At 47.9% G+C, this 14,118-nt stretch overlaps 3 protein-coding genes across 3 annotated transcripts; 1 reads left to right on the top strand and 2 right to left on the bottom strand.

The window, feature by feature from the left end:
* Window positions 1–338: 338 nt before the first annotated feature.
* On the bottom strand, window positions 339–1,921 carry BHQ10_001897 (uncharacterized protein; the record flags this gene model as incomplete). Its single annotated transcript, XM_040873983.1, has 3 exons — window positions 339–886; window positions 960–1,286; window positions 1,345–1,921. The coding sequence occupies 3 exons, from the start codon at window positions 1,919–1,921 to the stop codon at window positions 339–341; spliced, it is 1,452 nt and encodes a 483-aa protein (XP_040730402.1).
* Window positions 1,922–3,196: 1,275 nt separating this feature from the next.
* On the bottom strand, window positions 3,197–5,712 carry BHQ10_001896 (uncharacterized protein; the record flags this gene model as incomplete). Its single annotated transcript, XM_040873982.1, has 2 exons — window positions 3,197–3,932; window positions 3,986–5,712. The coding sequence occupies 2 exons, from the start codon at window positions 5,710–5,712 to the stop codon at window positions 3,197–3,199; spliced, it is 2,463 nt and encodes an 820-aa protein (XP_040730401.1).
* Window positions 5,713–7,144: 1,432 nt separating this feature from the next.
* On the top strand, window positions 7,145–11,698 carry BHQ10_001895 (uncharacterized protein; the record flags this gene model as incomplete). The annotated part of the gene is made up of 5 exons (XM_040873981.1): window positions 7,145–10,006; window positions 10,055–10,180; window positions 10,237–10,463; window positions 10,517–10,743; window positions 10,866–11,698. 5 exons carry the CDS (start codon window positions 7,145–7,147, stop codon window positions 11,696–11,698), a joined length of 4,275 nt encoding a protein of 1,424 aa, XP_040730400.1.
* Window positions 11,699–14,118: the final 2,420 nt, after the last annotated feature.

Raw genomic sequence — 14,118 nt, 5'->3', positions numbered from 1 at the left:
TTCAACATAAAGTTTGTGTGAGAGCGATGTCCCCTATATTTCCACCCTCATACTAATATGTGGCGTTTCCAGGTAATGTTATAAGCTGTTGCAAATTAGGCATCATCATGCCGATTATCTAACAATTGTTATGGTTTTAACATAGGTTAAATTATGTTAATGAATAGTAACAACCCAGGCAGGCCGGCTATTCCACCCCATCACAGTATTTTTAATGGAAATCTTTCTCTTTCCATGAGAAAAAAATGTTAGTGAACCTGAACAGTGGACTCTGGCTTGTTGAATACGTGACTTGTTGTAATTTAATTGTTTATCTACGGAGAACATACGTCATTTATTCAATACTCCATCACCCAGTGCTCCGAAATCAAATCACCATGTTGCTGGAACAGCTCGCCAGCTTTGGCGGTAGCTATCTGCGATGTGCTCGGAACCTTCTGCAGTGAAATCAAAGATGACAAGAGTGAACTTAGCGTCCGTGACCATACAGTCTGCGGATCACTGTCAATTCCTAAGCCCATAAAAGGGGCATGTAGGTGTCTTGGACCCGTCTCAATCCACAAGTGAATCAAACTCTCAATGGCCTTCTGGATGGCATTGACAACAATACCACATGTTGCGTGAGCGGAAATAACAGGGGTCGACTGGTGGTCACTCCACAGGTCATCTACAGATGCTGAAGATACCAATTCTTCCGAGTGTGATGACTCGAGAGATGACAGTGTATTCAAGATGTCACTGCTTGTTATTGCAGCAATGGATTGGGCACTAGTCCATTTAAATTGTTGAATTTTCGACATGAAAGTCGTGGACGTAGATAGAGCCATTTGTTCGAGCGCATCAGCGTGGCGGAGAACCCAGTATCCCCAGAATATAATCCAGATAGCTGGATTGAAGTTCAAGTTAGCTGTAAACAGCATATGCGACGCACCACTCGCGGGATAGAGAATAAAACTCACATGAAAAGAATTTTGTCCGCGGGGACAACCCTTGGTGGTTAACTAGCGTGTATCTCATCAGACTTTTATACTTCATCTCGTAGTCATCAAGCGCTGATGCTACATTTAAGAACCTTCTTATTCGATCTTCATGGCTTTCCACAGTAGTTATGAATATTAGCTCCTTTTCTGTACCGTAGTTCCCGAGGTTAGGATGAAGTTCAGGATGGAGTCGGCGCCACAAGAAGACCATCTGAGAAATTGCAGAGCTGCATTTCATGAAAATTGCCGTGTCTTCGGTGTCCATAGGGATGTGCGTCGATGTGGACTGCGACTTATGCGAGAGTTCTAATCGTTATGTTAATATTTGTCGACTAACAATCAATTGTAGGAGTGGAAAACACACCTCCGTAAGATTCAAACGAGACATCGTCGAACATTGGCGGTTTTAGACTTATGGCAGATCTCATCGTATCCCGTAGGAAAGCTAGCCAGCTAATAATCCCAAGGCCAACCCTTAGGGCCCCAGCGTAGGTAGAACTAGAACCTAGATTATCACTATATTTCAACACCTTCACTCGCAAGGGACACAAAATTGCAATGAATTCCTGCCAAAAATCGGTTTGTTGTTCATTAGGTAGGAGATTTGGTTTCTCAAGTGGCACAGGGGGCGTAGTCATGTTGAAAAGGAGCATGGCGTATACGATCTTGAAACACTTAACCCGCTTTGTCTCGGCCAGGCTAGACCGGGCTTTATGCCAGTAATACGCCCGAATATCCTGATGGGAGCACTCAGTTTGTAGCGGAGGCGGGGACTCGGAACGTGTGTTCAACCGCAGATTAATACCTCCAGTTATCCACTGGCTTGAGAACGCGTGCAATGCGTGTCCCAGAGCAGTCTCTGCACGTTGATGGTCCTCCTTACTCAACTTATTCCCATAAAGAGTTCCAAAGTGATCTAGAAATGACACGGCACCCAGCATTGTCTGGATCAAAGAGGAAGGTGTGGATAACGAAGTCTTTTCAGACCATGACGGTAGCGACAGGAGATGTTTGCCGCTGTCAGATATTCTACAGAAAATAGACCCCTGATTTCCATTTTCTTCAAGCGAATACCTTGTATCAGTAAACGGATTACATTCACTGCCAAGAAACGACGAAACGGACAGAAACATAATGTTGTTATAGATTCGGTGCATGGTCTCGTGCAGTATTCTGGATATGTATGACTGGTTGAGAGTGGTCACTGGACTTGTGAGTGATTGAAAGGACCAGCTTCCGTCACTGAACTTCGTTAGAGATAGTGGCACATGCTCTACCTCGATGTTGGATTGAATATCACTAGGTAACAAATCAAATAGATCTTCATATTCGTCGACCGTTGTAGTAGAGTCTCGGGGCATAATGTCATCAAGACAGGTACGATTTTGGTCCTCCATCATCAGTTCATCTCCCAAACATTCGAATGGAGAGAGACTGAACGAGTTTCCAGAGGGCTCTGATATCTCTGGAAACAGGGGAAGCAGAGTATTGTCTTTGAAATCAAGAGAGCTGCTCGTATCAAGCAGGCTTTCAAGGCCCCAAATAGCGCTACTGGAGCTATTTGCGTTGGATAGACGTCGCTTCTGAGATTCTTTTTGTTGTTTTCGATTCTCGATTGCCTGTGTTTTGCACGTCGCAAAATGATACGTGCAGTTCAATCGTAGACGCAAACAATTACTGCACGTACTGCGCTCCTGAGATGAAGAACTGGTCTCCCACTGGGGTTCACATCGTCGTTTTGACTTGCGACAGGCGTCACAGCTAGAGTACTGACTGCGCTTGGGCATTTTTAGTTTTGTGTTCTAGTTGATATTGACATTGTCCCCTCGGTCACGCGAACGGTGGAAAGGTAGGATGGGAAGAGTTCAGAAATTCTGGCTCCGACGGCTGATAAGACCAGAGCCCTCCCCCGGTCTTTATCCCCAGACTCCAGACTCCAGACCATCAGCCCAGCATGCGGATCATGGGGAGGCAACGAATATCTCGGAGCCTCCGCGGAGAGTCCGTGTGGGATTTGTATACTTTACAAGGTGCAGGATGCAAACAATACAAACATGAAAATGGTTATCAGAGAATCAAGTACCATCAATAGTTTTACTTTGGAAAAGTCAATGAAAAACTCAGTATGCTTATATTCATGTATACGCTGTACGCCAAGAAACAACAACTATATACACTATACCCAACCAACAAATAGTAGGTGCCGGCCTACCAACCTAATGTTCACCGTCCTTTTCCTTGTATTGATCTCGGAAAGGACCTTCATCCTCATCTTCTCCGCTGAGAAGCTCATCGTCGCTCTCCTCGGCAAACGCATTATACAATTCACCACCTCGTCGTTTGCGTCCACGTCGCCCAGCCAGCGGCACCTCGGCATCGTCTTCATCGTCGACAAGCTCAAACTCGTAGTCGTCGTGAGGGTTGGTACGGAGTCGGTTGCGGCGTTGGACATAAAAGTATATGCCTAGAGCTAGGCAGAAAATGAGGATGAGGGCGATGGAAGCGTAGATCCAGACTTGGGTATGAGGGGTTGCTCCAAAAGTAGGCAAGAACGACGGTAAGAATCCAGGAGATGTGGACGCAGTCGGCTGTGCGGTGTCGGAACCGGTAGTTGGTTCTGTTGATAGCTCCTCATCAACAGGAGTAGCGACTCCGGGTGTGGCAGTAGGAGCGGATTCCACATTGGTGGGCTTTGTGGGCCGTTCGGCGTGGTCGGTGGCAGTTGGTGCGGGAGTGGCCTGCGTATGTGGTTTAATGCTGACAGTTGCGTAGACAGCATCTTCAATATTATGATCATCGTCGTGCTCATCAGGAAGAGGGTGGGGCTTTTGGATAGCAGCATCGATAGAAACCCCCCAGAGGGTCATGCGCCAGTCGGTGAATACCCCAGTATTATCGTTCACAACGGTATCTTTGACCACTACGGTCCAGACTCCTTCGCCAGTTTCGCCCCTAAAATTGAGTCAGTAGACGCGTTTAATAATAATGGTAGATAAGGAACTTACCAATGTGCGACAGACATAAATGTCCAATCTTCATACCCAGCTTGTGTGGCGTCCTTACTCCTAGGAACACTGAGATGGCTGACAATGCCCTGCGGACCACGCAGCTCAACACTCAAATCGCCTCTGCGCGTGTGATTGACGTTCATAGTGACAGTGACATGTTCAATCTGCTCAAGGTTGGCAGCTTTCAGCATATCCGAAGTCACTTCAAAGTAGCTAGCCAAGCCTTGATCTCCTTGGGGAACATCCTTTTCCACTCTCAACCAAGGTGTAGTGTACCAAGCCTGCGGCTTCACAAGATCCCAAGTTTTAGCCTTATGGACGAAACTATAGGCGTCCACCTTTCCGTAACCATATTGATGACTAAATGCCTTGCCCATTGGTGTCATTTGCAACTCATCGCCGTCTGCTTGAATTGGCACCGAAGTTTCGAGCAAGAGATACTGCACGTCTCGCCAAGTCAATTCAGGCCTCACGCTCAATGCAAGCGCGATAGCTGCGGCTGCAAGAGGACCGGCTGCCGATGTACCACCGTGGCCAGCGCTACAGCTAGCGAGACCCACATCAGTAGTATGGATATTTTTACCACCGCCGCTGCTATAAGCAACAACCAACTGCGCGGAGCAGGCTTCGGAATAAGTTGGATGGTTTCCTTGCCAGTCAATGGCGCCCACAGTGACACTGTAGATACTGTTTGTATAACCATCGAAATTGCAGTTATCCTCAGAACCGCCACCGTTACCTGCAGCAAAGACAAAAATCGAGCCTTTCCCGCCGCGTCCTTGTACGACACCATTCACCATTGCACGCTTAACCAGTATGCCGGGAGCTTCCATGGTTTCACCGTCGTCACGAGGACCCCAGGAACAAGAGTAGATATCATTCCTTTGGAAACCGTAGTTAATGGATGCAGCCTCATCTGCATCATCAATGGGCTTTCCAAGGATTCGAATACCTGCGACTTTGCTGTCGTAAGCCATGCCAACACCACAAACGCCGTTTCGGACCGCTGCCACCTCACCGGCGCACCTAGTACCGTGTTTGTCCTCGCGTAGCAATGGCTTCGGGTCTTGGTAGTTTTCGTTGAAATCCCAGGAGCCTTCGGCAAAATAGTTATCCTTCAAGTCTTCACTGTACAGATCCAAGCCATCGTCCACAATCGCTGTAACCACTCCTGCTCCAGTGATGCCCTCCAGCCATAATCCGGTGACATTCAAATCATGTCCGACTTCTACTGTATTGAACAGATGCCATTGTTTCTCAAATTCGGGATCTTTGATAGCCAGGTCTGACTCAAGGCGCTTCCGCGCCTCCACGGCTGCCGCCACTGGCGTTCCGACTCTCGCGGCCAGCTCAACGGGGGCTCTTTTATGTAAACGCTCCTTCAGAGCCAGCTTCTGCGACCAGAGGACACCATCCAGCCCATCTCCGCGCTTGTCATATATATTCGAACGCTTATTCAATTTCCGCCACCCGCGCAGATCTTCCAACAACGATTCAACGGCGGACGACTGATCTTGAGTTATGGAGAATTTGTGATGCCCCGGTAGACTGCCAATCTGTCCTTCATGACGGGCTCCTAGAACGTCCGCGACATATTCCGGCGTTAGAGAATCATCTAAGTGGAGGGCGAAGAAGTCATGGGTTTCGTAGGTACGTGGGAGTAATTCGGCGAGGGAGGATGTGAGTAACAGCGAGAGTATCGATAAGGAATTCGAAAGACGCATTTTCTCTTATGTCGGATGAAAGCACCTGGCGGTGTTTTCACAGTATATGCAGAAGGCGACCGACGAGCTGATTTGCCATCAACGAAAGCTGGCCTCTGGGGCGAAAAACAAGGATGGCAGTGATTGATGGTAGAGTCGTAGAAAAATCGAGGATACCACTGAGCTCTGATTATATATTAAATGTGCATGGAACTTCAAAAGTGATAATATCAAGTCTTTCAGTAAATGGCTAAAGAGGACAGACAGTTCTTCTGGATGAATAATGATCGCCTTGAAGGCGGAGACTGACTAAAGGGGTTCGGCCAATCACCTTGCAAAGGTGTTGCGGACACTAAATCCTCGCCGTCTAACACTCGTTTTCTTCTTCAGCTTACGTGCACAATTCTTGTGTAGATACTATGCAGATTTCGTGATGCAATCTGCGTATTTCGTACCTATTGGCTTTTTCCCGACTCGTCATCGGGACTGTCAACTACTCGATATACGTGCATCGGGCTGCAGTGGGTCTCAGATACCACTCGCACAGAACACCAGCCTCGGTGATACCTGATTGATTTGGATACCTGAATACCCAGTATTAATTTAAACAAAGGTGAAAGGACTTGAAAATTGCAAAGGTAATCCAGTTAATTCTTCCCCAGCTGGTTTACGGGCTGGCCGATTCGGTCTATGTTAAGACGCTCAAGGTGTAGTACTAGTGCGCACATACAACTATTTCCAGTTCTTCCTTGCAGCTATACACAATACCCACAGGAGCATAAATAGTCAATACATAGCCATGCATCCAGAACAAGAGTAGCCACTGGCCAGTCCGGTGTTGTAGACTAACACTATTGGCTGTTGACCTGGACGCACGCCGTCATATGGCTAGTCTGACACCAGCCACCAGCTTAATTTGATCCGATCGGCTGGCCCAACGTCAATTCGACAACCACCTGCTTTTCTTCTTTTCTTTATTCTGTCTTGTTCGTTTCTTCTACTTATCTTTTACTCTCTCTTGTTTTGTCTCTGTCCTCTAATCGTTTACATTTTAATTCTCGACACTCCTCCAAAAGAGAGAGAGCCCTTACAGACAAGGCTGGGGAAGCTCCGCTTCGTCTTTACCCGTTTGGGCTGATTGTTTATCACTGGCTCCGCTGGCAGTCTTGGGTCTTCAGTAATCGTCGCTTGGTTTGTTTGGTTGCGAAGAACTCAAAGGAATATTCTTATCTCATTGTCATCGACTCGCGAGGCCAGCGCTCGAATTCTTTGCATGCAATAGCTCCAGAGCGATACTCCACGGCCGGGCAGATTGACGTGACCTCTGTCCAGTCAATTGACACGCTGCAATAAGTTTGGTTACTGAATTGCGAGCTCTATTTTTACCGCAGACTGCTATATTCATATCATCAACTCCACCAAAAACCACTCAGTATTAAAACTGACTGACAAGATGGCAACGACAAGCTCACAAACGTCCCCAGTGCCATTCAACAGCGCACCCAATGGACCCCCACAGAGGTCAGGCAGCGGACTCGGCCGTCCAGGCTCCGCTCGATCAAAAAGGCTGAGCATTGGAAGCGCAGAAGAGCTCGCAGCGCAAAATTATGGAATGATACCACCTATGGCACCAGCTGCTCCAGAGGCGCCAAGAGGGCCTCCAGTCTCGTTCCGAAATAGCCCAATGCTAGACCGAGCGGATATCCCATATCGAGCTGCCGTGCCTCGATCATTTTCTGTTAGGTCGAGAAACCAAACTCCTGAAAATATACATGCGCCAGAAGCTGTTGGATATGATGTTAGCAACGGCGCACCTTATGAGCAGCTTCAATATCCACCTTCAGGGCGGCGTGCTTCAACAGGACACCCAACATATGCAAGTCCACCACCGGCCATGACCAATTCGCCCTCACAGGCGTCGCCAATGAATAGAGTACGAAACTCTCGAGAACCTTCAGAGGCACTTTCGCGGCCAACATCAGGAAGTCAGGCATCCCCAGTGAGCCGCTCGAGCACTGTTCGATCCACAACGGGCGATAAATTCAACGCACCGACTGGTCGATCTCCCCTACAGCAATTAGAGGGTAGGCTCGTTGGAATGAGCAAGGAAGAAAAGAGAGCGCGAGTGATAGAAGCCGAAAGGAGATTGCGTGAGAAGATGGCAAAACGTGAGAGCCAGCGAGCAAGTCTTACTGTGCCAGATGCTCCCTTGAATGCCACAGCAGCAGACGCAGCAAAAAATCAACAAGATGTCTCGCAATCGGATTCTTCTAGAGATATACCTGATTATCAACCCCAGCGACGACAGCCATCGATCAGTCGCAAACCCATTGCTCCGGAACAGTCTCAATATGCAACGGTGCAGACAGCTCAAGAGCCCCAGTACGCGCACGGTCAGAATAGTCATCGGGTACCAGGCCCTTCTGCACAAGCACCGCAGAGGCAGCCAAGTGGGAGCCAGCGTATTCCTCCTGGGAATGGACAACCCGCTTCATCAGCACAATACCGCAATAGGAACGTGTACAGCCCAGGCATTTATGACCCATCGCCAATAGAAGCAGGCATCCAAAGGACAGGAAGCATCAAGGCACAGAGACCTATATCAAACTATGATGCGCAGCGGCCTATAACTTCCGCAGGTCGTCAGCCAATGACCACCGCTCAAGATACTCGTCCTGTGACCTCCTATAATGAACAAACATTCCTGGATCCCGACACTGGAGTTCGGCCCACTCATTTTGCTGGCGAGGGTCTCAACCAGGCTGTTAGTGGACAGCAGCATACCCCAGAAGATCGTGAAGTGACCCCTGCATTGAAAAAATCAAAACGAAATACCGTCTCCTTTGATGTCCCACCACCAACACCTCCGCCCTTGGATGAGTGGCGAAAAGCTCCGGTGGCACGATTACGTCTCATCGACCGAGACTTTGAGCGTCTTGACGTGGATAAAGGGAAGGCATGGTGGGAAAAAGGCAGCTCAAAGCGACGACAGAGCCGTGGTCTTCCGAACAATTATCGCAAACCTACACCCAAAGTGAACGAGCGCAATCGATTCAATCCTCTACTCTTTTTGAAGTGTGGCCCGTTGCTGCGCTACCTTGGTATCAGAAAGACTACCGTTGATGGACCGCAGGGACCTACTGAGCAGGAAGTATGGCGCGGAAGTGTCATGATTGTCACAACGGACTCCTTATCGTCGTTAGAAACACCGCCAACTTTGCGTCTCTTTGCTCAGCCCATGGATCTTCTGCCACCCCCTCCGCGACAGATCAATGACGAGGAGGGAGCTCAGCTAGCTCCTGAGTATGTAGACCCTGTCGCTGGTTTGGTGAAACTCGGCCGTGATGGACGCGCCCTATACGTCAAACCCGTGGATCATTTGGAAGAAGGGGTTGATCTATCAGGCGTGGAAAGTGAAGACGGTCTTTTCGAAAGCTTCCCTAGTCCGATAGATTACGGAACCGACAAGAACAAAGGCTCGACGTCTATCCCGAGTAACAGACTTCATCCAGTTAACGGCGAGAACAGCGGTTTGTACGAGGAGATTCAGGGATTCCGTCTGTATTCTGATCCTGCGAGAGATGTGACATTCTGGCGTTTCAACATCGAAGTTGAACTAGGCGACAAGCAAGAGCGGATCTCATATCGCATCAACGAAGGGCCGGCAATTGGATTTTGGGTTCCGGCAAAGGGTCAGTCGATGAATATCATGTTTCATTCATGCAACGGATTCAGTCTTTCTGTCGATCGCAATAAGTTCAGCGGACCCGACCCTCTTTGGCGAGACGTGCTCAACGAACATCAGACACGTCCTTTCCACGTGATGATTGGTGGCGGAGATCAGCTTTACTGCGACAAAGTTATGCAGGATTCGGAACAATTCGAAGAGTGGACACGCATCAAGAATCCACACCACAAGAACAATGCACCATTCAGCCCGGCATTCAAGGCTGAATTAGAGACCTTCTACCTCAATCATTACGCTGCATGCTTCTCGCGCGGTCTTTTCAGTCTGGCTAATTGTCAAATCCCCATGGTCAATATTTGGGATGACCATGACATTATCGATGGATTTGGCTCGTATCCTGACCATCTCATGCGTTCACCTGTCTTTTCTGGACTGGGCAATGTTGCTTTCAAATACTATATGCTTTTCCAGCATCAAAGTTTGCCCGAGGAGACTGAGGCTGACGAACCTAGCTGGCTTCTTGGAGCTGACGTGGGCCCATATATCAAGGAAAGAAGCCGCAGTCTCTTCATGTCTCTAGGAAAAGGGGTTTCATTCTTGGGTATTGATTGTCGTACTGAACGCATGGTATGTTTGTCTCTCTCTTTTATGAATTCATGCTGACTGTCTGTTTAGCGCGATGAAGTTGTCAGCGAGCATACGTACGATTTGATCTGGGACCGATGTTATCGTGAAATCGAGCGAGGTCAAGTCAAACACTTGATTGTACTCTTAGGAGTGCCTATTGCCTACCCTCGACTTGTAAGTATTCTTTCGATGCTGAGAGTGCTCTGTTTGCTAACAGTTCCGATGTACAGGTCTGGCTCGAAAACCTCTTAAGCAGCCGAGCAATGGATCCCGTCAAAGCGTTGACAAAGGCAGGCCTCTTCTCTGGCTTAGTCAACAAATTCGATGGCGGTGTTGAGGTTCTAGACGATGTGGACGACCACTGGACGGCGAAGCATCACAAGACAGAGCGAACATTGTTGATTGAGGACTTGCAAGATCTCGCTGCAGAGAAGTCTGTGCGCATTACAATACTAGGGTATGCACCGTCATTCTCCATTCTGGCAATCATCTCAATACTAATTTGAACAGTGGCGACGTCCATCTCGCTGCCATCGGCCAGTTCTACTCAAATCCTACTCTTGGTATCTCCAAAGACAAAGATTACCGCTACATGCCAAATGTCATTTCATCCGCTATTGTGAACGCACCGCCTCCCGAAATGCTGTCAGATTTCCTCAACAAGCGAAACAAGATCCATCATATGGATTCGAATACGGATGAAGATATGATCCCCATTTTCACGCATGATGTGGATGGTAAGAACAGGAATAATAAGAGATTGCTTCCGCGGAGAAACTGGTGTTCTATTCGCGAGTATCGTCCAGGTAAGGTTTTCCTGCCTTGCGCCTTCTAGCTTTTTAGCCCTAACGATCTACAGGAACGACTCCCCCACCAACACCACCAACACCTGTCGAAACACCTGACATCGAACCAGACAGTGCACGACCAGGACTACTCAAACGAACTCTGTCCCTGGGTCGCGGAGAGAGCCAACCCCGTCCAAGCACCGGGTTACTTCGACGTCTGTCCGGCAGAGGTCCTCCACCAACAAAAGACTTCAACCTCGACAACGCGCAACGACGTCGCTTCAGTACCGACGCTACCGCTACAAACCGCCCACCGGAGAACGGCGACAGCTACTTCGCCGCATCCGACGAGCCACGACCAAGCCCATTCCATCGTCGAACCACCGACCTCTCTACCAAAGCATCCAAAAAGGCAGCTCCGGACACCGAAGGAGAAAACTTTGTCAACCTCGAAGGCGGATTAGATATCACATTGAACTGTGAAGTCAACCCCCAAGATCCCGCCGGTATCACAACTCCATACAAACTCCTCGTTCCAGCCCTGTGGTTCGAAGGTGACGGCTTCGATCCAGAGCCACAGCCTATAAGAAAAGGGTGGAAGAAGTGGCTTGGTAGAGGGAAGCCTAAACGTGGTCAACATCCGCAACAACATGATGATCACCATGAAGAACATCAGGAGCAACACCATGCCGCTAGTCCACAGCAGGCGAGAGATGCGAATGGGGGCTCATATGCTTATGAAGATGATGACGAGTACGAGGAGGAATACCATCAAGCTGCTGCTCACGGCGTGCAGCAGTCCCATCCTTACCAGCAAGATTCGCAGCAGTATGACGATGAGGCGTACAGTGATGAGGAGCCAGAAACGCCGCCCAAAAGGAAGAAGTGGTTAGGTCTTGTCTAATGACGTGAAATCTTTTTGTTTTTTGATCTTTTTGCATGCTCATTTCATGTTTTTCAGTCGCACTTCGATTTTTGATGAAAAGTGTACAAACTCGATACCCAAGCATTTCTTATGCATTCACCATTCAGCGCACTTTCTGTTCTCTTGGTTATATCATTCTGCATAGCAGGCTTCGTGCACGTCATATCCGTTTTTGAATATTATCCAAATTTTGAATCCATCAAAATTGCTTTCACTCGGGCATCAAAGGATTGGACACCCTGTCGATATCGTATTGGTAAACTCTGTAGCTATTCATTTGTAAAGCAAACGTTTTTTGATTCGACCGGACCAAAGCACCCGACGTACACACGTGACAACAGTTGCCCTGCTGGGCCCGGACATCGTTCACCGTTTGCTCTTTCCTTTTAGGGCAAGGGTGTCTTCCCGGATCAGATATCTTTCCCTATCCGTTCTTCTCCCTCTCCCCCTCCTTCTCATACACATCTTCCTCCCCCTACAAATATTCCTCGTTCTCTGTCTTTCTCTCAACTCGTTTTCATGATTCGTGTCTACCGTCTCTCGGCCGCTTCTTTGGAGGATACTGTTAGTAGAAAGAGGATATAGGCTTCTATTCTACTACTCTACTTCCAAGTTGAGAGCATTTTTAGTATTGAAGTGCCGTGCCATCCATGGCCTAAGTTGGTGAGCTACTTTTCATGGTTTGCTCATGTTATCAGACGCTGACTCTTGGGTAGTACAGATACCTGCATGTCAGGCGCCCTCCTGACATACAATTTGCTGTAAAAAGCACGAAAAACGACGCCATCGTGGCCGAAAATTGAAATCTGTCATCAGGAAATTCTTTGATTTTTTCCTGATTTGGGCATGCCTTGTGGCCTCTGCCCCGATTCCGGTCGTACATGCCGCTCAACACCACGTACGACGAGTACGACTTGCCTGGAAAAACAAAGATCATACACGAAGGGTACTGAAAATTTGAGTTTGGCACAACTCCCACAACTCTCGACGTCCCAGAGTTCAGCTGGCTTGATAGAGAGACTTAGGGGAAATTTCAGCAGCTAGTAAGTTGTTGTCCAATTTGTACCATTTATGTACCATCTATGTGCTATAGTTTCGTCTGTATACTGACTTGTTTTAGTAACAAGGGACTGGACACCGCTTTTTGTCCTGCTGACAACATGGGAATGCCGACTATTGCTGTCGAAGTTGGCTATGCTGAAACTCTTCTTCAACTCCAGTTCGATGCGCAAACTTTGTTGTAAGGTACAGAAGGCGAAATCAAGCTCGCGAAGTCCGTTGTCGAAATACGGTCTAGAGAAAAGAACTTACGTACATAAGAAGGAGGAGGCTGTATATCTTATCATGTATTCTGGGTGCAGCCGACTAGACCGAAAAGCTGCGCGCATACTAGGTGATCTAGTATGGTATGTGATAGCTAGTGAAGATGATCATAATGCTGTGAGATTGGTAGGATGTTCCAACATGTATATATCAACACTCGACTTTATTCTCCAGAAACTTTGTCAAGCCGATAATTGCGGATGTTATAGCACTCCTTCTTAAAATCGTGAAAAAATTGGCAACAGAAACAGAAACAATGATCTATCCCAGGTCTAGTCCTATAGTCGACGGCTAAGAAAAAAAGTACACAAGGAAGCAAACGTTGTGGCAATAATCTGGCCTGCCGGGGTACGCCCGTATCAAAGATGCTAATAATGGATCAGGGCCACGGGCACGTTTCTTATGACATCATGATCGTTTTCTATTTTTATCTAGGGCTAGCAACGACGTGCCCTCGTTACCTATCTGTTCTCACTTTATCTTCTCATCGAAATTCAAATGATGCTACTCAAAGACTGCCTAGGTAAGGCCGGTTGACAGAAAAATGATGTTCAGATGACAAGGGTGAGAAATTTTAATGGTTTAATGATGAGGCCCCGTTGGGGAGAACATATACTCCATGTCCACATGCAATTGGATGGTTCCGAGACAGAGAAAAACCACATAAACCAATTGTATGTCTCCATAGAAGTGGCGTTATATTATGTAGGTTGGATGTCAGGGGTCATCATCCGAGTGGCCAGCTTTGGCATGTGGTGCGTTAATGATCCTACCAAAAAGGGCAAGATCTTATTGATGATTTCCACGTGCTCTTCCAACAACATAACGCAGATCGCGCCTTCGGCCTCATCTTGAACCACCGACAATTCGATATGAACCAAGCCGAAAGGCTTGTCAAATATCGTGGAACATCAGTTCCCTGGGACACAATGCTTGAGAATACTCGACCAAGCAGCTGACTTCTTGGAACGCGACGATTGTCAGCCATAGGAGTTCCACCACTCTCCAGAAGACAATTTGAATGACGAGGCTGAATCACCAAGCGATCCCGAAATACAGCCTTCAACCAGTTTCTC

This window comes from Talaromyces amestolkiae (genome assembly GCF_001896365.1).
Source record: "Talaromyces amestolkiae strain CIB chromosome Unknown scaffold2.1, whole genome shotgun sequence".
NCBI classification, from domain to species: domain Eukaryota; kingdom Fungi; phylum Ascomycota; class Eurotiomycetes; order Eurotiales; family Trichocomaceae; genus Talaromyces; species Talaromyces amestolkiae.
This window is presented reverse-complemented; position numbering and strand designations above follow the sequence as displayed.